General features: G+C 46.4%; 1 protein-coding gene across 1 annotated transcript in view; it reads right to left on the reverse strand.

Moving 5' to 3' along the window:
- DIPK1C (divergent protein kinase domain 1C) overlaps window positions 1–24,728 on the reverse strand; it is a 65,196-nt gene that overhangs the window by 12,842 nt on the left and 27,626 nt on the right. The window contains exon 2 of the mRNA XM_057504343.1: window positions 4,629–4,921. Coding sequence (XP_057360326.1) covers window positions 4,629–4,921 — 293 coding nt within the window. The remainder of the gene's footprint in view (window positions 1–4,628; window positions 4,922–24,728) is intronic.

A 24,728-nucleotide genomic window follows, 5' to 3' on the forward strand; every position in this document is an offset into this window, starting at 1 on the left:
ATAGCACAGGGTTTTCTACAAAGCTGTACCACGCCAATGAAATCAAATTCAAATCAAATCAAAATCCATATGAGATTTGCCCCTGCAAATTTGGAAGGCAATTCCAAACAAGAGTTGCAAGACATGTTGAACGATGGTATAATCACTGAATTTGGTGTATAGGCTACTGAGTCTGGAGGGAACATTAATCCTGGGCTGTATTTCTGAAGCTCAGCACCTTGAGGTACACGCGCACCTCCCACATGGCTGCCATTGGGGGAATGCACTGTTACGTCTCAGAAAGGGCGGAGGTAGAGCTGAATGCCCAGAACCCGGGCCATGAGGTCTTAGGGTTATGACTTCATGCTCAATGCCCGGGATTCCCCATTTGGCATAGGAGATAGTTTACATTAAAGCAAAGTATACATGGTGCAGTCGTCACAGAGCTGTTCTTTATCATCCTTTATGATGAGGTATTTCTGGTACTTCAGTTCCTGTTCTTACATAGAATGTAAAATTCGTCCACTATGGCTGTTCTGGTTGCCAGCGTCAGAGTGAATCTGTGGGATTTTTTGCACATTTGTGTCCACTAAACACAGGCAAAGACATCATCTAGCATTTAAAAAACAGTGAGTTTAAAGTACAAATTAAAAGTGTACAAGCTAATTAAAAATTGCCGTGTTAGAGACAATAGGAAAATTATTTTATTAGCAGCATGTCCTAGTGAAGTAGCTATTTTTTTACTCAATAAAAGTGGTTTATTTACTTTAACTCCATTTTTTAAATCACTTTTCTCTGAGTATAACTAGCTGCCAGCTTGAAGGAAGGTACATCTCTGTGTGCCTACAAAATCCATCAGATTTTAAAATTAAATTAAAAAGTCTCATTGTAGATACCAGCATTTTTAAATTCATTAAACTCAGAGTGGATTTGAGTTTCTCAAAGACGGTGTGCGTGCCTACAAACGCACGTCCCCAGCTTCCCCGGTGCTGATAGGAAGCATCTTAGCAGTTCTTGCTTAGAATCTCTCCAGCTTGTATCACGGTTCTCAGGCAAAAACAAAAACCTGTCCACCCTAGTCTGGGAAACCACTGACAGGGTGTCAGAGGTCATGCTTAAGGGCTGGGTTTTCTTTTGTGTGTGTGTTTTGTTTTTAAGGAGCATTAAATGCCTCTGTGGTTAGCAACAATCCACACCCACAATGGAATTCTTTCCCCAAGAAGTAACACTGGGCATTGTAAAAATTCAGAGGAATTAGCCAGTCTGCCATGCAACCCCTCTTGACCCCCAGATGGCTTAAATGATGCACAGTACGAATGTGGCCAAAGCACTTCGGAACATAGAGTCATTCAGAACAAAGAATATAAAATCTTTCTGGGTTTTGTGCTCTGGGTGCTGCAGTCCCCTAAGGCACTGGCTCCTATCACAGCAAAGGAAGATAAGCCTGTCCTATCAGAAAGGAATCCCAGTGCAGGCAACTGTATTAAATCACATCAAGACCTAACTAGTCAAAAGAGAGTTAAGCCTTCTGAATAACAGAGTCTGTGGGAATATTTTTGAGATGCTTTGAAAATGATACACTTTGGAAAGGTTATTGGAAGTACTATACCCAGTTGTTACTTAGGGTTTTCATTATTGGAAAAGCCACTTACTGTCATGGTGTTCCCACTATCAGATTGCACAGGGTCATGTCTTGGCTCCGCAATGCACTGACCACGTGATTAAGGGTGAGTTTCTTTACCTCTCTGAGGCTCGGTTTGCCATTTGTGAGGTGGATATGGTAAAGGCACATATATCCAGAAGGTGGTTGTAGGGAGTAAATGAAGCAATGCACCTAAAAATACTAGCACAGTGCCTGCCCGGAGTGAGCATCAGCGGGCACCTGCAGCCCCCGTCCCTCTGCCGCTGTGTGCAGTGCTCTGCCTGCAGAACAAGGAGCCAGGCTCATGAGTTACCAAGCATGGCATAGCGCTCGTCAGCCTGGCACGGCCTCGGGACACAGGCCACTGGAAAAGTAGGGCTTTTGAAACCTCAGAGAGAAGTCCAGGAGGGCCTACGGATGTCTTGATTATGAGATGTGCTGAAAAGCCACAGCTAAGAGGAGCCCTGCAGTCTGACTAGAAAAACCCAAAGCTGGTAGACCCACTGCGCAACTCTTTGGAACGGCTCCAGCTGGCTTTTCCAACCACCCGTCTCGGGGGTGGTGGCGTGTGATGGGTTCCCTCAGGAGGTGGGTGGGGCTTGGGGTATGAGCAGACCTGTCTCCCAGCTACTGAGCAGCTCTTCAGCGTTACCTGTGGACTTCCGTGCAGGCCAGCAATGCCACCTGCTGCGCCAGAGGGCCTGGGAACGCTAGCAGGCGTCCACCACAGCTCCATGGGCGCCATGGAGGGAAAGAGGGCTCCCTTTGGCTCAGCTGCAGTCCTCCTGTGCTCTGGCATTCAGAGAGAAAACTAATGAGAGTCTGGAGGCCAGTCAGAAAATAACAGCCAGTTCTATTATGGAGGATAAAAGCCAGGCAGAATGAATTGAAAGTGCTTGGAAAGCCGGGAGACAGAGGCCTGATTCAGCTCGCGTCCTGGGAGGCCACAATGCCAGCCTCTGCAGCGGCCGGGGCCACCAGAGTCTGGGTCGTGGAGACTGGGGTTGTATTCAACCTCGGTCTAGTTTAGTGTCTTGGGTAAAAGTGAGCCAGGGTGCTGTGTGGGGCTCCCATCAGCAAATCCAGAATGGAGAAGGTAGGAAAGGATGCGACAGGAGAGACTGAGTCAAGTCTTTCACAAGTGAGAAATAACGGTCTCAGACCGGACACCGCCTGACCCTCCCGAACAGTCAGTCCACTGAGACATCAGGTGGACTTTAAGAAGACAGACAGACAGACAGACCTGGTGTTTCAAATAGTTCTTTTGGCAATAGGAAAGAATTGAGAGGCTTCATAAGAATAACCATCTCTTCAGCTTATATCAGACTAAAAACACCCCATATGGCTGCCACTGGAGATATATTGGTACAGCCTATAATCAGAACTGGTTTTAACTTATGAGCTGGGATGCTGGGAAAGTTATGATTAACAATTACTTAAATTATATTAGGCTATTTAATTTCCATTAGGCCTTTTCCTACTAAACCAAAGGTAAGTAAATGAAAATTGGTGTTTGTTTTTTATTTTAATGTAAAAGATTATTATATTATTTTTGTAAATAGGTATTCCATTCTGGACAAACTATTAATTTTTGTTCACTACAATTAGCTAATAAGTCCGCCCCCCAAACAGAGGGAAAAAGAATCTTTATAAATTGAAAGGAATTTTTAGATGGGTTACTGTGAAAATCAATGAGCTCTTGCAACTTAAGAAAACTTGGTAGAACTTCACTATAATAATGGATTAATGGATGGTCAGATGGATGGAAGGATGGACGGACAGGTGGTTGATAAGATGAAGCAAATCAGTGGTGAGTGTCCCAATTGCATTAAGGTCAGTTCATGATGACTCATGTCAGACTCAGGGAATATAATTTGTCTTAGTCTGTAGATTTCACTCATTATTTCTTTAATTTTTCCAATCTCACTTTAAAAATAATTTAAAATCTTCATGCTACCATGTTTTGAAAACCTACAATCTCAAAAGGCCCACCCAGGTGTAAGCAATTGGACTGAAAACTTCCCACGCATTTCCTGAAGATTTCTTAAAAAATAGATCACTTTCACACCAAATGCTTAGAAGGTCAGTGTTTTAAGAAGGGAATAATCACTTTAAAAAACAAAAGTAATTGCCACGATTTTCTCCTTCCTTGGCTTTCCTTTTGGGGAGTCCTACCTTTCTTCGTGTCCTAATGCTCATCGCCTCTGAACCAAACAGGAACACTAAGGAGCAGACCGCCCTTGGCACCAGCTAAGGGGCCTCAGGAGCCCAGTGGGCGCAGCAGCCTGCCAGCCGAGCGCTCCTTTCCCTCCTAATTGCCCAGCCCAGCTCGGGAGCGCTCAGGCCCCCCTGCTAGGAGACGGCCGTCCCCGCCCCAGGACCCATCGGCGCGGGCCCGAGCCGCCCCTGGCGCCCTCGGAGGAGAGGATCGCGCTCGGCGGCGGGTCCCGCAGACCGCTCCGGGGGAGCTGCGGCTTTGGGGCGCAGGGAGGCAGGGAACCCGCCGGCCGGCCGCATCGAGCTTGGCGAGATGCAGCCCACGTTGGAATCACAGAACTGAGGCCAAGCGAAGGAACCGGGACCCGAGAGGCAGAGGCGTGGTCGCCGCCGCCCCGGACCCCGCACCCGCCCGCGTCCCGGCCAGCGCCCCAGCCCAGCGGCGGCACTCGGGACGCGGGCAGCCGGGGGCTGTCGGGAGCCCCGGAGCAGAGCCGCAAACTTTCTTCAGGAGCGTGGGCTCGGGGGCGGCGGCGGAGCAGCTGGGCAGGAAGACTATCTTGGGACAAAGGACCAATTTTGGGGAAATGGGGAGAGAGCCCCGCGCGCCCACAGAGGACTCCAGGCGGAGCCCCCACTCAGGAGGCCGGGTCGTGCGCGTCGGGCATCCCCCGCACGGTGTCGGGACCCCCCAGCCCGCCCCGCCGTGGGGGCCTCGGTCCCCGGGGCCAGCGGGCTGTCCCTCCCACGGCCGCGGCGCCGCGCAGGGCAGTGGGGCGGGGGGACCTACCAGCGCGGCCAGGATGCGCCGGCTCTTCTCGTCCGTGCAGCGCTCGGAGAGGGCGCCCGGGTGCGCGCGGAGCAGGAGCGCGGCCGCCAGCACCCAGCCCGCGGCCCACGCGGCGCAGGCCAGCAGCGCGCCCCGCCCGCAGCGCCCGCGCCGCCCGCAGCGCCCGCGCCCGCCCCGCGCCATGGCCCGCGCCCGGCCCGGCTCTGCTCGGCTGGCGCCCGGCAGGCTCGGCGGAGGGGGCGCGGCGGCGAGGACGCGCGGAGGGTGAGGGGAGCTGGCGACGCCCGGCCGCCCTGCGGGGGGGGGGTCCCGCGGCCTCAGCCCCGGGAGGGGTGCCGCGCTGCACCCCTGCTCCCCCCGCCGCGCCGCCCGCTCAGTTTTTATTTTTTTCACCTTTGTGCCCAAGCCCCTCTCCCTTCTTAACCCGAAGCCGCGCAGATTCAAACTCCCCCGGGTTGGACTCCGGGCCCCTCTGGCAACACGTCTTTTCTCAGACGAGCTCGTCCCTTCCCTGGGCGGCTGCTCAGCGCCCCGCACTCTTCACAGACGCCCCCCGAGACCCCCGGTAGCTCTCGGCTGCACGCCCCCTTTACCTGCCTACCGGAGTCCCCTCTCCTGACTGTGCGCCAGCGTGGGTACCCTCCGCCCTCCCCTCTGGGAGACCCTGAGGGTCCGGGACGGTCTGGGACGTCGAGGCGACCCCCCCACTCCAGGCGACCCCTGGGTGGGCCGCCCGCACCGGCTGCCGGGACCCCCGTAACCGTCCCGCTTGCCCCTGGGAGGAGAGGGCTTTCACTGTGTCCACATCCGTGTTGTGACGTGCGTTGGTAGCATCATCTCGAGCAGATGCTTCAATGTGCAAACAGGCGTCTCAGGACCCTGGCGCCCGGGCTGGCCGAGCGGCCGCGGGTCCTCCCAGGGCGCCCCGCAGCCTTCTTCCCGGAGGCGCCCCCCAGGCGCGGAGGCGCGCCTCGTCCCAGGCCCCGGGGGCTCGCGCGTTCAGTCCACCAACGCGTATCCCGCCCCTCTCGGGCCAGCCCGCCGCGGATCGCCCTGCGCCCAGGCTGTGCCTGAGTTTCACACCCCCATTCCTGAGTGTAGGGATGGCAGGAATCACTCTCGCCCAGATTATTCTGTAATGAAGCCTGAGGACCTGGCTTCTTAACTTTGCCTGTTCTGCAACTCATTGGCCTAAGTTTCAAGACTCCAAGGTGGAAATCTCCGGGAAGGACGAAGCATCGAATTATCAAAGGTTCACCCCTAAAGGTACACCGCAAACAGTCCTTAATGCAACAGATACCTGACATTTGGGGGTCACTCAGTCAGCAGCGGCCATGCCTGTTGGAGCTCCTTCCCCATGACCGTGCTCGGTGTCCGCCCTGCCCCCAGGGCGCACCCATCCTGAGGCACCACGCGGGGATCTCCTCCTGGGCTGACTGTACCAGAACTCTGTCGTCTCATTTCACAATGGTTGTGGATCACAGGAGGCATACTAGGACACGGCTTTAAAACCCAGACTTGAGGGAAGCAAGTTAATTCCCAAAAATTTTATTGGGAGAGGGCAGGGATAGGAAGAATGCGATAAGGAAGGGTGAACAATTATCCTGAACACCAACGAATGAAAGTCACAGGAGGAAAGCAGAACTTGAAATCAAAATTAACCGCATTAGGATTTGCAAGGTAGGTTTTACTTTTGCAAGCTTATGCATTAATAATCACACTTCTTTTGGCATTATATGGAAAGAAATATACAGAAGAAAAATACTGTAATCACACAATAAAGAGATCCTTTAAACATTCAGTATTGTTTCAAAAAAGTTTTTCGACTCTCCAGAGCCAAAATAAAGTCCCGAGAAAACAGGACCTGCCCAGAGCAGCCATCCTGCTATGCAGTTTGCACAAAGCCGTGGAGAGGCAGATGGGGCTGAAGCCTACCAGAGCTCAGCTCACCAAGCCTCCTCCTGGGGGCACTCGGGGGTGAGGGAGGACGGCTGGCACCTTTTTAAATTACTTGTCCAAACGGGGCTTTTTGGAGTATTCACATGACGGAGCCTTGCCGGCCAACTGTACCCTTTCGTACTAAATACACTCTCCAGAGAAGCAAAGATAAATAAATAAATAATTACATTAACAACAAAATGTGAACCTTTGGCTTAAGGAACAACTTAAAAAAGAGTTTGGTTTCATACCTGAGGAGCCCCTCCTCCTGCATGTCCTTGGCTGGTGCCACCAGCAGGATTCTGCAATTCCGCCCTATGATTTGGGATGATTGGCAGCCATGAAGGGGCCTGGCAGGGGGCCTGCAGGTCAGCCCTTAGGGTTTGAGCGGAGCAGGAGGAGTGGCCTGGCCCAGTGCCGACTTCACATCTAATTGACTTAATAGGCTTTGACTCCTTAAAAGCAGTGTATGAAATCCAAGAACTATTTCCCCTACTCCCTCACCTATACTGTGAAAACTGAAGTCATAATATTAGAAAGAGCTCACTATGATAATCCTGCCAACCATACTTGATTCACACAAAAATCCACAAGGTAGTTTTCCTCTGGACATTTAGCTCTCTCTCACTACAAGGGGTGAGTCCTGTGAGTGGACGGAAGACACTGGCGTTCTAGAGTCCAGGAAGACTGGCCCGGGCCAAGGGCTTAGGCACCCAGCAGAGCGGAGCAGGGGGAACACACTCCGTGATTCAGGCTTGCTCGTTTTAATTGAGCACTTAAACTAGACTGTATTTATTCATTTATTCCTTCCATCAGACCACAGGCTTCTTGAGGGTAAGGACTGTCTCTTATTTTAGGTTGTAATCTGGTACTTGACACAAAGGATACCCTTAAACATCTGCTGAAGAAATGTGTGGATTATGTAATTCTAGCATTTCATCTGAAAGGTCAGAAAACTGAGCATTCTATGGAATTTTTCTTGAGAAAGTGGTTTTAACACATAAATATTTCTTTCTAATTTCCTGAGGCAAAATTGAGCAATCCAGACACATCACAGGGTCAGGAATACGTCTGAACATATCCTTGGGGTTCCGGACTCGTCTACTGTCAGTTGAACTTGTCACTGAGAACAGATGATGAATATTTTGCTGATAAGATATTGCTGGAAGAAAAAGTAAAATTCTATGATTTCCTGACTCTGAGTACTAGACAAATAGGTTTAATAATACTCGATTCTGCTATGCTGAGCTTATAAAAATATTTTTCTTCCTAAAAGGACTTTGACAACCACAGATATACTATGTTTGTACAGTACTCGATATATTAGCGTGCATTCACTCATACACGGTTCCCAGCCACCCAGGCGGGTGCAGTGAGTGAGTGTCATTATGCAACACGTCATGGGAAAGGGCATGGCCTCTTTTATGCAATCTGTTTCTGGGGTCACAGGGTAGAGGCCCACTCACTCACTTCCAGGTCTGGTTTTGAATTCCTGTTTCCCTGTTGGGATTGCCGGTGCCAGAAACAAGAGTGTCACGATCATTCAGTACAGTATCCTGCCGCAGGCCAGGAAAGTTTCAAACACTTGCCAGACTTTCCAGTCATTTGCAGTTTTCAGCAGACAAGATTCTGTTCACACTTAGCTTCTCCTGGTCCATCCCTGTGGCCCCTCCCAGCAGGGCACCCTATTCACCCAGCGGTGAGAGGGGAGGCCGCCTTTCCCAGGGGGCATGTCCTGATCACCTGCCATGGGCTTATGGGGTGAGGCAGGGTAAGCCTGAGGAAGATAAGGGATGGCCAAACGCTCCCCCCACTCAGGACGTCTCCCCTCCAACACTCCACAGTCTAGGAAGGCCAACTAGACCACCCTTTGGGTTTTACTGCAACCAGGCGCTTACCTCATTTTGTCCTAAGTGAGATCAGCCCTATTACATAATGAGAGCATTTTGGAGAGGAGGGGGCAGCCCAGGTGGGGAGTTCAAGTGTAGGTCTGCCTAGGAGCCCTTTGCAACCAAGCCAGAGATACAAGGCAGGAGGAGACGGGAGATTGGGCTCAGAGCTATCTGGTTTGTAAAGTTCCACCCCTGGTTTACCCTGATTTCAGAGAATCAAGAATCAAGCAAAGGAGTGGTATCAGGCTCTGCTTTACAACACGGGTCAGCACAGCAGTACCTTGGAAGGAGCCTGAATGTGTGGAGCAGGGACTGGTTAATAGGCCTCAGTCAATGGTGAGTGGAAAATGTGAACCGTCATGAAAACCTGTGACGCGACGTGCATGTTGGTAGGAAAGTGTAGTAGGAGCTGTCGTTGCTTTTCCCAGCCCTGCCTTCCTCCCTCCGTAGGGCACACCCCGCTTTCCTTGGGGGTCACTCCCTGTGGTATGTCCCCACTGGCAGTCGGGGGTGGGCTCGTGACCACCGAGGAAGTGCCACTTTCCCCAAGCTCAGGGGTGACGCAGGGCAGCCCAGGCCTCAGTGGGCGCAGAGCCATGGGCATCGGGCACAGGCTGAGCAGCAGTGCTGGGAGGAGGAGGAGGCCTCTTTCTCTGAGGCTGCCGAGGTCTGCGGATGCTGGGGCCCCTGCGAGAGGACCTGCTGGGGAATCAGGCCAGCCTGGAGGAGGGGGGCCGTGGAGAGCAGGATTCCTGGGAGCTTCAACTGAGTGCCTGACTTTTCAGTTACCCCCTGGATAAATGCCCCTTGTGGCTAAGCCCCTGGGGTTGGACTTCTCTCACCGTGGAAAGAGTTCTGACTAGTACTGACATTGATGATCCATCACTGAGAGGAAAAGCAGGTTTCAAAACATTAGGTTCCATCTCACACTTTTTTTTTGAGCATACCATATATTTATGTATATACATGAAAAGTCCTGGAGACAGACATGGAAGTGTTTATAGTGTTATCTCTAGGTGGAGGAACACCAGGTGGTGTTTATTTCATCCTCTTTGCTTCAGGTCAGTTATGTAGTTTTATTTTAGACAAGTGTGTATTATCTGTGTAACAAAAAAGCATTGTTATTTAAAGAGATGGACTGCTGGAAGAGAAGCTCTGGTGTCCTCTGCAGCTGGTGGTCTCAGAGCTGCTGCAGGGCTGGGCTCGGCCATCCTGACCCACTTGGTAAGTGCTGTTTCTTCGTCTTCCGCCATCTCCCAGGTGTGCTCATTTTTGGGTAGTAATGCTTCCGTGGTGGGAGTTCGCTCGTTCTTCAGGCAGCGCTACTGCTGTGTGGGTGATGTAGAGATGAATGAAACAGGCCCGGCCCTTCTTGGCTGGGATTATCTGCAGAGGGATGCGCTGTATCCCTGCTCCCCTTTGTTGCCGCCACCTGCCACTTGTACCCCGAGGGACCTGCCAGAAGACAGGTCTGTGGCTTCTGCCGGTCCCAGGACCACCTGCTAGGTGCCGCCCTCCAAACATACACAGTGATCCCCAAAAAGACTTGAGTGGGAGCCATAGTGGTGGGGGATGTGGGCCAAGCCATAGGGTTGTGGAATTTCCTTTCCTTTATCCTTGTCGTCTCACCGGGGCCAGGAAAGCCTCTGACTCTGCCCAGAAACCCGGGACCGTGCTTCCTGCCCCTCCCAACTCTCCCAATTCTCCCAATGAGGGAACACAATTTCCTCTTTTCCGAGGGCAAGTGGCCTCCTAACACCAGAGGTCCTCCAAACCACAGGGTCTCAGATTGCTGGGTTAGTCATCACAATTATTTTAGGCAGAATTACTGAAACCTAATTACATACTATAAAATCCCCCCCGTTTTAGGTATGTAATTCAATGGTTTATAGTGCATTTTCAGAGCTGTGCACCCATCACCACTGTCCTGTCTGGGGACATCTCTATTAGCCCAGAAAGTTCACTCCTGCTAATTTGTATTGGCTCTCTGATCCCACCCCCAGCTCCCGGCAGCCACTAACCTGTTTACATACATAGATTTGGGTTTTTTGGGACATTTTAGACAAATAGAATCATTTAACAGGTGTCTTTTGCACTTGGCTTCTTTGGCTTAATTTAATGTTCGTTCGTGTTGTCAATGTATCAATACTTCATTCCTTTTGTATTACTGTTTGTCCATTCATTAGTTGATGAACATTTGGGTTTTTCTACTTGTTGACGGTTGTGAATAATGCTATTATGTACATTTAGGTACATGTCTTCCTGTTTGCATATATTTTTATTTTTCTTGAATTCCTAGAAATGAAATTACTAGGTCTTAAATACATGTTTAGCTTAAGAAACCGCACCCTTTTTTCCAAAGTGGTTGCACTATTTTATGTTCCCGTCAGTGATGCACGAGGATTTCAGTCTCTCCACATCCTCACCAACACTTGTTGTACTGGTGATAGTCATTGCTCTGCACATAAAGTGGCATTTCACTGTGATTTTAAAGTGCTTTCCCTCAATGAAGAGTCTTCACTTTTATTCTCAATGGCCAGAGAGGCCCTGCAATGTAGTAATAACCTTCCTCTTGTTGTCCTGCAATTAAGTCCTTTTCTGTTAGAGTCGCATTTTAGAACCTGTAGTCTGAGTTCTCGTGACTGTGTGACCTGCCCGCTTCTCGGTAGTGGGGAGAATCCGTGTGGGGGGCGAGGGAACCAGGGCTCCCCAGGTTTGTCAGTGGGGCCCAAGCCAGAGGAGTGCCTGTCTCCTTTGTGGGTCCCACGGAACTTCGGCCCCACGAGGAACATGGGCAGCCCTGGCCTTCGGGGACAGGCTGCCGGTGATATGGGTCAAAGCTGGTGAATTGGTAACTGTGGGCACACACCGTTATTTCCTGCACTGTGTGGAACATCAGATCTCCGGAATCGCCCCTGAAGTCTTCTCTGTGCTATTTTGCTAGATGCCTTTGTTGTCTGAGGTTGACCAGAAATCTTTACACAAAATGAATCACTGTGTTCCATGCAGGGCCTTTGTGTATAAGCCTCTGGGGTTTCCCAACCACCTCCACACTTGCACCACACTGTTTGGGACAAACTTAAGGAAATTTCTAACCTTTTTTTGGCTTCTTTCTCATATTTTCATTTCAACTCAAGACACTGCTGCTCGTTGGGACTCCCTCTGGTGTGAGCGGAGAGCTGGGAGTGCCCACACCCAGTGCCAATCCCTCCTCCTCTCGCCCTGCACCCTTTTTCCTTTTCCTGTGTGCACTTTACACACTGTCTTCATGTGAGCACATGGAAATATCAGTACCAAGGTCATTCTATTCATGTGAAAGCAGCTCACATGGGAAAAAACTTGTCATGCTGTTTGGCCTCATGACTCCTTAGGAAAGGGTGACATCCCAGAAGTGGTTTTCCTTTTGGCAAGTGAAAGGCAACTCTGCAGAGAGCAGTGCTCCGCCAAAGAGCATGCCTGGGGTAGACCGCAGCCCTAACTGCTCCCCTAACTCCCTAACTGTGGAACTGGGTCCAAGACGTGGGTCTTTTTCATTCACAGATGAAAGGAGAAGGCTCTCCGCTCTCTCACGGGTCTAGGGTAATAAAACTGGGAAAGCCTAAATGCCTCGGTTGCGACTGCTTTATCAAAGAAACCGCCTAAAAATACTGGTGGTCCTGGAATTAGAATCTCCTCATCACAGTTTATTTAGGGTCAGCATGTGAGAAGCCAGCGTCCAATCACCCCCGCCTCCCCGCACCCCCATTACTCCTGGGTCTCCAAGTGCTGTGGAGGGACAGCGGGGCCTTGCAGCGGAAATGCTGCATTGTGGTGGAAGATGGCGTCCCACCCGGGCCCTCCTCTCCACATCTCACAGCCTCCGCTGGCCTCGCCTATCATTCACTTTCTCTGCCCCAAACACTCCTTCTGGGGGCCTTCAATCCACCAATGAATCATAGTCCACCTAGAACCTCCTGAGGTAATCTTTGGTCTTATTCTTTCACACCCAACACTGGACTTAAAAAAAATAAAAGCTTTTCTTTGTTGTTTAGAGAAGTTTTGGGTTTACAGCAAAATTGAGAGGAAGGTACAGAGATTTCCCATATTCCCCCTTACCCCACACATGCACAGCCTCTCCCACTGTCAACATCCCCACTAGAGTGGACTTCGTAGCAATGGATGAACCTGCATGGACACACCATTTCACCCAGAGCCCACAGCTATCCTTAGGTTCACTCCGGGTGTTGTACATTCTGTGGGTTTGGACAAAAGTGTGATGACACTATCCACCATTATGATATCAGACATAGTAGCTTCACTTCCCTGCGAATCCCCTGGCTCTGTCTGGTCATCCTTCCCTCCACTGCGCCTGGCAACTACTAATCTTTACTTTCTCCATAGTTTTGCCTTTTCCAGAATGTCGTATAGCTGGAATCATACTGTCTGTAGCCTTTTTATATTGACTTCTTTCACTTAGTGATACGCATTTAAGGTTCCTCCATGTCTTGTCATGGTTTGAGAGCCTTTTTAGGGCTGAATCATGGTCCATTGTCTGGACAGACCCAGCTTATTTATCCTTCACCCACTGACATCTTGGTTGCTTCTGAGTGTTGGCAATTATGAATAAAGCTGCTATAAATGTCCACATGCAGATTTTCATGTGGACATAATTTCTTTTGATAAATACCAAGGAGTGCAATTGCTGGATTGTATGGTCAGAGTGTGTTTAGTTTTGTAAGAAGCCACTGAACTGTCTTGCAGGGCGACTGCATGCTTCTGTGTTCCCACCAGCAGTGCAGATGAGCTCCTGTTGCTCCACATCCCCCCCAGCATGTGGTGTCGTCAGTGTTCTGGGTCTTGGCCACTCTAACAGATGGGTAGTGGTGTCTCATATTGTTTCTTTTTTCTTTTTTCTTATTAAGGCATCATTGATATACAATCTTATGAAGGTTTCATGTGAGCAACATTGTGGTTAGTCCAGTCACCCAGATTATGAAGTCACTCCCACTCCACTGCAGTCACTGTCCATCAGCATAGTAAGATGCCACAAAGTCACTACTTGTCTTCTCTGTGCTATACTGCCTTCCCTGTGACCCCACACACCATGTGTGCCAATAATAATGCCCCTTAATCCCCTTCTCTCTCCCTCCCCACCAGGCCTGCCCCACCCCTCCCCTTAGGTAACTGCTAGTCCTTTCTTGGAGTCTGTGCATCTGCTGCTGTTTTGTTCCTTCAGTTTTCCTTTGTTCTTATACTCCACAAATGAGGGAAATCATTTGATACTTGTCTTTCTCCACCTGGCTTATTTCACTGAGCATAATATCCTCCAGCTCCATCCATGTTGTTGCAAATGGTGGGATTTTTTTCTTCTTATGGCTGAATAATATTCCATTGTGTATATGTACCACATCTTCTTTATCCATTCATCTACTGATGGACACTTAGGTTGCTTCCATGTCTTGGCTATTGTAAATAGTGCTGCAATAAACATAGGGGTGCATATGTCTTTTTGAATCTGGGATCTTGTTTTCTTCAGGTAAATTTCTAGGAGTGGGATTCCTGGGTCAAATGATATTTCTATTTTTAGTTTTTTGAGGAGCCTCCATGCTGCTTTCCACAATGGTTGGACGTGTTTACATTCCCACCAGCAGTGCAGGAGGGCTCCCCCGTCTCATATTGTCTTAAACTGCATTCCCTGATGACATATGACGGTGAGCAGAGTTTCCACTGGGCATTGTTAGCACACGCTTAGGGCACATGAACGGCACCCAAACTCACAGTATTTGTTGAAAGTATTTTGAATAATTTTATTTTGGGCATTTCATGAAAAGCAATGAAATATTCATATGGGGAAAGCTAAGTTAGGTTTCCATGTAGTTAATTTATGGTTGAGGGTTATTTTTATGCTGACTCAGTGTTGGGGGGCACCCCCGTCCTTTCAGTGCTTTGGGCCACTAAAGGTGTTCCCTGGCCCTCTCGGCCTCACATCTGTGAGCAAGTCCCACCCAGGCCTTCCTCTTTCCAAAGGCTGCCTCCAGTCCCGTCTCGGCGAGCTATGACTTACTGTCTTGGTGAAGGACACGCTCAGTTCCAGGGTCGTTTGGCCTGCTGCTGGTGGTGTCACCCGGGGCCCTGCTGCCCGATGGCTTGCCTGCTCTCCCGGTGCCTGTCACCATGGAGCCCCTGAGTCCTCCTTCCTTCCTGGTGGTCCCTGCTCATCCCTCCAGACCCACTGCCAGTACCCCCTCCTAGGGGCTCACCGGGCTCCCCTCACCCCCACCCTGCCCTGTCCCAACACCTTCCCACTGCTTTGCTGGTGTGTGTGTGTGAGTGTGAGTGTGTGTGTGTGTGTGTGTGTGTGTGTGAGAGAGAGAGAGAGAGAGAGAGAGAGAGAGAGAGAGAGAGAGAGAGAGAGAAGTCTGGCTCTCCCACGGATCCAGGCACTTCTGGATGGAAAGGCCGCATCTCACTGTCTTGGGTTCCTCAGCCCCCAGCCAGCCGCTCTGAGCAGGTCTCAGGGGTCAGTGGGAGGAGGGTCCTGCCAGCCCCTCTCATCCACCCCTATCTCAGGATTCAGAATCAGTAGAAAGGCCTTCAGAAGAACACTACAGAGAGTCCACCTGTGGAAGACAGCAGCCCGGAGATGATACAGGGAAATGAAGCAGTTTCAAGGGAAGGTGGCTAAAGAATTACGTTGTTTCTGTGGGTTTCCACGGATACTCCTGCGGTAAACAGAGCAACAGAGGCACGTTCTCATTTCCTAAGGCCTCCTCTCAGAACCCACCACGAGTTACGGTTTTTACAGAACTAGACGGAACTTTATAAAGAACAGCAAAGGGAGTCATAGGATGGCTTTCCAGACCTATGTGCACTTCAGCAAGTTTTCTAGATAGTTCTGGCATTGAACAAATGAGCAAAGGAGAAAAATACTTAAGGATACACTGTGAAACTGACTCACAAATAGACTGATGAAATTATCTAATTTTCTTTGGTGATATTAATTTTTAATAAGGCAAGTGCCTGAAAGATATATAATTCCGCATTAGACAACATGATTTCTTTATTGTGGTAAAATATGTATAACATACAATTTACCATTTTAACCATTTTTCAGTGTATACTTCAGTGGCATTGTGTATATTCACACCGTTGGGCAGCTGTCACCACCATCAGCTCCAGAAATTTCCATCTTCCCAAACTGACACTCTGTCCCCATGAAACACCGACTCCCTTCCCCTTCTCCCAGCCCCTGGGAACCGCTTACTATTCTACCTCCCGTCTCTGTGAGTTTGATCAGTCCAGGGACCTCATAAGTGTAATCCTGCAGTATTTGTCTGTCTGGCTTATTTCTCTCAGCATAATGTCCTCAAGGATCATCCTCATTGTAGCATTATGTCCCTTCCTTTTCAAGGCTGAATAATATTCCACTGCAAGGACAGACCACCTTGTGTTTATCCATTCATATGTCCTTGAACCCCTGAGTTTATTTCATCTTTTGGCCACTGTGAATAATGCTGCTACGAACATGCACATACAAAGATCTGTTTGAGTGCATGATTGTTAATAAAGGAATATATCCAGCAATAATGAATGATGCTTTCTGATAAAACAGAGGTGCTTCTGTGAAATCAGGAAATAGATTCTCTATAAGGCATGGATTATGGCTGCAACTAACATATACCCACAGTGTTTTTTTTAAAGTTACAAAAACTGCATTCTATGCTTGCCAAGGTACAGGGTTATTAGGAAGAAAATCTCATACAACATATGCCAGTCAATGCAAGCCATCAGGTGACTTCAGCCAAACAAAAAGTTGCCTTTCATCCCTGCAGACCAATTAACTCGACAGCCTCTTCACCTGCTGCCTCACTGCCGCCTCCCTCCTGGCTGCAGGTCCCGCTTTCCAGTCTCACTGCCAAGTTCTTCTCGTGCTGTCCTGTAATTTTTTCCCTTATTCACCCATTCCTTCTGCCAAATGCACTTAGCCTTTGTTCTTCTTTATGGACCACAGTTCCAATGGCAAAGTTTGGCTTACTGGTCTCTAAGCCTTACAGGCCCCTTCATGGCACTGTTGCCTTGGCCTGGAAATTCCAGGAGGGCAGGGAAGGCACTAGTGGTATTTATTTTGAGCTGAGAAGTTGCCTGCCCTTCCTGCTCCTCCCGCAGCGGCGATGTGTGAGTGTGCTTCAGGGAGCATCTTGGAGCAGGTGCTGGGCCCCAGAGCTTTGCTGCTTCCAGCACATCAGAGGGCCGCCCTCCCCCGGCACACGGAACCAGCTAGTCCTGTTGTGGGCAATCAGAGCCCATTCCCGGGGGTTCCCGTTGTGGTCAGTACTCCCAGCTCCTGACTTGAGGCAATTCTCATCACAGAGTCCCTGTCGGTGCCAAACAACAGCCTCTTTTCTGGTGGTTGAGTCTGGTCCTGCTTTACACTAGCACTGAAGAGCTCACGTACAGATTTCCTCCTTTCTGGGCTCAGGGCAGCCTCGAACCAGGACACCCTCTCCGAGGAAGGCTGCAGTGGTTTTCTCTGTATTTCTTAGTCTCCCTCCTCCCCTGCTTGCAAAGAATGATGGATCCATTTCCTCCTTTCCAACCCTTATGTCTTAAATTTTTTTTTTTGCATCTCCAGTCAATGACTCGTTCCTACATTTTTTTTTTTCCTGTGACTAAATCAAGTATTTAATTTGTATAGCAGAAGGAATTGTACAACGGGTCTTGGGAGCCTTGGGGAATCCTGCCGTAGGACCTGGCTGATGCCTGTCATCTGAACAGCACTGGAATATAATAAACGGTATTGTAATGACTTTGTATGGTGACAGATGGGTGACTAAACTTCTGTGGCGACCATTTCATAATGTATGTAAGCATCAAATCATGATGCTGTACACCAGAAACTAATATAATATTGTGTGTCGATTATCCTTCAATTAAAAATAAATAAGTAAAAGTGCATAATATTCACTGTTACAAGTTCTAACTGATATTAGCTTCTACAATTTTTAAATCGACATGCAGTATAATTGACTTTTGTGCGAGCATGTGTACCATTGTATCAGTTTTAGCACACGTAGGGGTGGGTGTAACCACGCGTACAGAATAGCTCCAGCATCCCTGACATTCCCCGCGCTGTCCTTTTATATTTATCTCTTCCTCTACCCCTGCCCCAGGGAATCATTGAGTTTTGAACTTTTGAGGATCAGTGAATCTATCAATATAGAGTCATCACTGGAGTTTTGCCCTTTTGAAAATGTCATAGAAATGGAATCATACATTTTTGAACCAGCTTCTTTCACTCAACATAATGTTTCTGAGATGCATGCAAGTTGTTGCATGTAACAGTAACTTAGTCTTTTTTATTATTGAGTCATATTCCCTTGTATGAATGTACCACAGTTTGTTTATCCGTTCAGCTTTTGAAGAACATTTGAGTTGTTTCCAGTTTGGAGTGAATATGAATAGAGCTCCTGTGTCCAAGACTTTGTGTGAAAATACATTTTGATATTTTTAGGAATTTCATACTTAGGAATGGGATTGCTTACGTTTGTAAGAAACTGCCAACCTGTCTTCCAGGGCTGTGCATGCTGCATCCTCACTGGCAACTACGGCATCTCAGTTGCTCTGCATCCTCGCTAGGACTAGTTACTGTGAGTACTTTTTTTTTTTTTAATAATTCTTTTTTATTGAAGGGTAGTTGACGTACAGTATTACATTACATTAGTTTCAAGTGTACAACACAGTGGTAGAACATTTATATACATAATTGTAGGTTCCAGCTATCACCCTACCAGGCTGTTACAATATCTTGACTATATTCCTTATGCTATACATTACATCCCGGTTACTTATTTATTTTACCATTGGAAGTCTGTCCTTTTTTTTTTTTTTTTGTGACGGCATCTCTCATATTTATTGATCAAATGGTTGTTAACGACAATAAAATTCTGTATAGGGGAGTCAATGCTCAATGCACAATCATTAATCTACCCCAAGCCTAATTTTTTTTTCGTCAGTCTCCAATCTTCTGAGGCATAACAAACAAGTTCTTACATGGAGAACAAATTCTTACATAGTGAATAAGTTACATAGTGAACAGTACAAGGGCAGTCATCACAGAAACTTTTGGTTTTGCTCATGCATTATGAACTCTAAACAGTTGGTTCAAATATGAATACTCTTTGGTTTTTATACTTGATTTATATGTGGATACCACATTTCTCTCTTTATTATTATGATTTTTAATAAAATGCTGAAGTGGTAGGTAGATACAAGATAAAGGCAGAAAACATAGTTTAGTGTTGTAAGAGAGCAAATGTAGATGATCAGGTGTGTGCCTGTAGACTATGTGTTAATCCAAGCTAGACAAGGGTAATAAAACATCCATGTATGCAGAAGATTTCTCTCAGAACAGCGGGGGTGAGGTTCTAAGCCTCACCTCTGTTGATCCCCAATTTCTCACCTGATGGCCCCCCTGCGACTGTGCCTGTCTTAGGTTGTTCCTCCCTTGAGGAATCTTACCCGTCTCTGGCTAACCAGTCATCTTCCGGGGCCATACAGGGAAATGTGAAGTTGGTAAGTGAGAGGGAAGCCTTATTGTTTGAAAAGGTTAGCTTTTTACTTCTTTGCATATTTATGCCCTGTGGCTTCTATGCCCAGCATTTGTCTTGAGGTATCTTTACCACTTGGAAGAATTATGATACTCGGTAAATTTGATATGAGGCACGAATTCTATTTAAGGGTTGTAATTAGGAAGGAAGAAGAAAAGCTATAGAAGTAGCAGGCGGGAGAAAACATGGGAAGATTGATTATTTCTTTGACATATCTTCTTGTAGAGTAACTTCAGCATGTATAGGTTTTAAGCTACTACTTAAATTGCGCACACACATTAACATAATAGGAGTATAGTTACATAACCAAAGCATACCTGTAATTACCAGCCATCTCCAGTGAAACCAAGAAAACCAGTTAGGCACCTTAGGCATTTGTGAAAACTTATCTATGATATGGTGGATATTGTCCAACTGAACTTGAACAGTCTGAGAGAAATCAGACAAATTAAAACAACCCATTCCTGGGGACTGTTCACATGCCATATGTTCTTTTAACAGTAAATAGTCTGTAGTTGTAAGACTTTGGAGCGCTACAATTTGCACTTCTCCAAATTCTTGGTTGAGTTCTAACAGTATAGATCCAGTCAAATTTGTTGTTTTACTGTATGCACAGGCCAGCTTAGATATCTCCTTCATTCCCATGGCAAGTCCAGGAGCTGGTGGGATGAGTGCATCTACAGCTGCAGCAGTGCGTGGATCTTTGTTGGGGTTTTTTGATGATCATCTTCTGGCATGAGTCTTCCAGAGAGTGCTGATGTTGGAAGTTCTTTTTCATATCATATCTCAGTTCATTTTCGGGGTAGCCCAATTAGGCTTTGATCCTCTGTATAAACACAAACAGACCCTTTGCCTACACTTTTATATGCCCTTTATACCCTTGTGTAGAACTCGTTGGAGGTTACCACACAGGAACTGCCCCTTTTTTTTTTTTTTTTTGCTTTGTTTTTGGTATCACTAATCTACACTTACATGACGAATATTATGTTTACTTCTCCCCTATACCAGGTCTCCCCTATAAACCCCTTTACAGTCACTGTCCATCAGCATAGAAAAATGTTGTAGAATCACTACTTGCCTTCTCTGTGTTGTACAGCCTTCCCTTTTCTCCTACCCCCCCATGCATGCTAATCTTAATACCCCCCTACTTCTCCCCCCCTTATCCCTCCCTACCCACCCATCCTCCCCAGTCCCTTTCCCTTTGGTACCTGTTAGTCCATTCTTGAGTTCTGTGATTCTGCTGCTGTTTTGTTCCTTCAGTTTTTCCTTTGTTCTTATATTCCACAGATAAGTGAAATCATTTGGTATTTCTCTTTCTCCGCTTGGCTTGTTTCACTGAGCATAATACCCTCCAGCTCCATCCATGTTGCTGCAAATGATTGGATTTGCCCTTTTCTTATGGCTGAGTAGTATTCCATTGTGTATATGTACCACATCTTCTTTATCCATTCATCTATCGATGGACATTTAGGTTGCTTCCAATTCTTGGCTATTGTAAATAGTGCTGCAATAAACATAGGGGTGCATCTGTCTTTCTCAAACTTGATTGCTGCGTTCTTAGGGTAAATTCCTAGGAGTGGAATTCCTGGGTCAAATTGTAAGTCTGTTTTGAGCATTTTGATGTACCTCCATACTGCTTTCCACAATGGTTGAACTAGTTTACATTCCCACCAGCAGTGTAGGAGGGTTCCCCTTTCTCCACAGCCTCGCCAACATTTGTTGTTGTTTGTCTTTTGGATGGCAGCCATCCTCACTGGTGTGAGGTGATACCTCATTGTAGTTTTAATTTGCATTTCTCTGATAATTAGCGATGTGGAGCATCTTTTCATGTGTCTGTTGGCCATCTGTATTTCTTTTTTGGAGAACTGTCTGTTCATTTCCTCTGCCCATTTTTTAATTGGGTTATTTGTTTTTTGTTTGTTGAGGCGTGTGAGCTCCTTATATATTCTGGACGTCAAGCCTTTATCGGATGTGTCATTTTCAAATATATTCTCCCATACTGTAGGGATCCTTCTTGTTCTATTGATGGTGTCTTTTGCTGTACAGAAGCTTTTCAGCTTAATATAGTCCCACTTACTCATTTTTGCTGTTGTTTTCCTTGCCCGGGGAGATATGTTCAAGAAGAGGTCACTCATGTTTATGTCTAAGAGGTTTTTGCCTATGTTTTCTTCCAAGAGTTTAATGGTTTTATGGCTTACATTCAGGTCTTTGATCCATTTTGAGTTTACTTTTGTATATGGAGTTAGACAATGGTCCAGTTTCATTCTCCTACATGTAGCTGTCCAGTTTTGCCAGCACCACCTGTTGAAGAGACTGTCATTTTGCCATTGTATGTCCATGGCTCCTTTATCAAATATTAATTGACCATATATGTCTGGGTTAATGTCTGGATTCTCTAGTCTGTTCCATTGGTCTGTGGCTCTGCTCTTGTGCCAGTACCAAATTGTCTTAATTACTATGGCTTTATAGTAGAGCTTGAAGTTGGGGAGTGAGATCCCCCCTACTTTATTCTTCTTTCTCAGGATTGCTTTGGCTATTCGGGGTCTTTGGTGTTTCCATATGAATTTTTGAATTATTTGTTCCAGTTCATTGAAGAATGTTGCTGGTAGTTTCATAGGGATTGCATCAAATCTGTATATTGCTTTGGGCAGGATGGCCATTTTGACGATATTAATTCTTCCTAGCCACGAGCGTGGGATGAGTTTCCATCTGTTAGTGTCCCCTTTAATTTCCCTTAAGAGTGACTTGTAGTTTTCAGAGTATAAGTCTTTCACTTCTTTGGTTAGGTTTATTCCTAGGTATTTTATTTTTTATGATGCAATTGTGAATGGAGTTGTTTTCCTGATTTCTCTTTCTGTTGGTTCATTGTTAGTATATAGGAAAGCCACAGATTTCTGTGTGTTGATTTTGTATCCTGCAACTTTGCTGTATTCCAATATCAGTTCTAGTAGTTTTGGGGTGGAGTCTTTAGGGTTTTTTTATGTACAGTATCATGTCATCTGCAAATAGTGACAGTTTAACTTCTTCTTTACCAATCTGGATTCCTTGTATTTCTTTATTTTGTCTGATTGTCGTGGCTAGGACCTCCAGTACTATGTTAAATAACAGTGGAGAGAGTGGGCATCCCTGTCTAGTTCCCGATCTCAGAGGAAATGCTTTCAGCTTCTCGCTGTTCAATATAATGTTGGCTGTGGGTTTATCATAGATGGCCTTTATTATGTTGAGGTACTTGCCCTCTATTCCCATTTTGCTGAGAGTTTTTAACATGAATGGATGTTGAACTTTGTCAAATGCTTTTTCAGCATCTAAGGAGATGATCATGTGGTTTTTGTCTTTCTTTTTGTTGATGTGGTGGATGATGTTGATGGACTTTCGAATGTTGTACCATCCTTGCATCCCTGGGATGAATCCCACTTGGTCATGGTGTATGATCCTTTTGATGTATTTTTGAATTCGGTTTGCTAATATTTTGTTGAGTATTTTTGCATCTACGTTCATCAGGGATATTGGTCTGTAGTTTTCTTTTTTGGTGGGGTCTTGACCTGGTTTTGGTATTAGGGTGATATTAGCTTCATAGAATGAGTTTGGGAGTATCCCCTCCTCCTCTATTTTTTGGAAAACTTTAAGGAGAATGGGTATTATGTCTTCCCTGTATGTCTGATAAAATTCCGAAGTAAATCCTTCTGGCCCGGGGGTTTTGTTCTTTGGTAGTTTTTTGATTACCGCTTCAATTTTGTTGCTGGTAATTGGTCTGTTTAGATTTCTGTTTCTTCCTGGGTCAATCTTGGAAGGTTATATTTTTCTAGGAAGTTGTCCATTTCTCCTAGGTTTCCCAGCTTGTTAGCATATAGGTTTTCATAGTATTCTCCAATAATTCTTTGCATTTCCATGGGGTCCGTTGTGATTTTTCCTTTCTCGTTTCTGATACTGTTGATTTGTGTTGACACTCTTTTCCTCTTAATAAGTCTGGCTAGAGGCTTATCTATTTTGTTTATTTTCTCGAAGAACCAGCTCTTGGTTTCATTGATTTTTGCTATTGTTTTATTCTTCTCAATTTTATTTATTTCTTCTCTGATCTTTATTATGTCCCTCCTTCTGCTGACCTTAGGCCTCATTTGTTCTTCTTTTTCCAATTTCGATAATTGTGGCATTAGACCATTCATTTGGGATTGCTCTTCCTTTTTTAAATATGCTTGGATCGCTATATACTTTCCTCTTAAGACTGCTTTTGCTGTGTCCCACAGAAGTTGGGGCTTAGTGTTGTTGTTGTCATTTGTTTCCATATATTGCTGGATCTCCATTTTGATTTGGTCATTGATCCTTTGATTATTTAGGAGCGTGTTGTTAAGCCTCCATGTGTTTGTGAGCCTCTTTGCTTTCTTTGTACAGTTTATTTCTAGTTTTATGCCTTTGTGGTCTGAAAAGTTGGTTGGTAGGATTTCAGTCTTTTGGAATTTTCTGAGGCTCTTTTTGTGGCCTAGTATGTGGTCTATTCTGGAGAATGTTCCATGTGCACTTGAGAAGAACGTATATCCCGCTGCTTTTGGATGTAGAGTTCTATAGATGTCTATTAGGTCCATCTGCTCTACTGTGTTGTTCAGTGCTTCCGTGTCCTTACTTATTTTCTGCCCAGTGGATCTATCCTTTGGGGTGAGTGGTGTGTTGAAGTCTCCTAGAATGAATGCATTGCAGTCTATATCCCCCTTTAGTTCTGTTAGTATTTGTTTCACATATGCTGGTGCTCCTGTGTTGGGTGCATATATATTTAGAATGGTTATATCCTCTTGTTGGACTGAGCCCTTTATCATTATGTAGTGTCCTTCTTTATCTCTTGTTACTTTCTTTGTTTTGAAGTCTATTTTGTCTGATATTAGTACTGCAACCCCTGCTTTCTTCTCACTGTTGTTTGCTTGAAATATGTTTTTCCATCCCTTGACTTTTAGTCTGTACATGTCTTTGGGTTTGAGGTGAGTTTCTTGTAAGCAGCATATAGATGGGTCTTGCTTTTTTATCCATTCTGTTACTCTGTGTCTTTTGATTGGTGCATTCAACCCATTTACATTTAGGGTGACTATTGAAAGATATGTACTTTTTGCCATTGCAGGCTTTAAATTCGTGGCTACCAAAGGTTCAAGGTTAGCCTCTTTAGTATCTTACTGCCTAACTTAGCTCGCTTATTGAGCTGTTATATACACTGTCTGGAGATTCTTTTCTTCTCTCCCTTCTTGTTCCTCCTCCTCGATTCTTCATATGTTGGGTGTTTTGTGCTGTGCTCTTTCTAGGAGTGCTCCCATCTAGAGCAGTCCCTGTAAGATGTTCTGTAGAGGTGGTTTGTGGAAAGCAAATTCCCTCAGCTTTTGTTTGTCTGGGAATTGTTTAATCCCACCGTCATATTTGAATGATAGTCGTGCTGGATACAGTATCCTTGGTTCAAGGCCCTTCTGTTTCATTGTATTAAATATATCATGCCATTCTCTTCTGGCCTGTAGGGTTTCTGTTGAGAAATCTGACGTTAGCCTGATGGGTTTCCCTTTATAGGTGACCTTTTTCTCTCTAGCTGCCTTTAACACTCTTTCCTTGTCCTTGATCTTTGCCATTTTAATTATTATGTGTCTTGGTGTTGCCCTTCTTGGATCCTTTCTGTTGGGGGTTCTGTGTATTTCCGTGGTCTGTTCGATTAGTTC

This window comes from Manis pentadactyla, chromosome 6, assembly GCF_030020395.1.
Source record: "Manis pentadactyla isolate mManPen7 chromosome 6, mManPen7.hap1, whole genome shotgun sequence".
NCBI classification, from domain to species: domain Eukaryota; kingdom Metazoa; phylum Chordata; class Mammalia; order Pholidota; family Manidae; genus Manis; species Manis pentadactyla.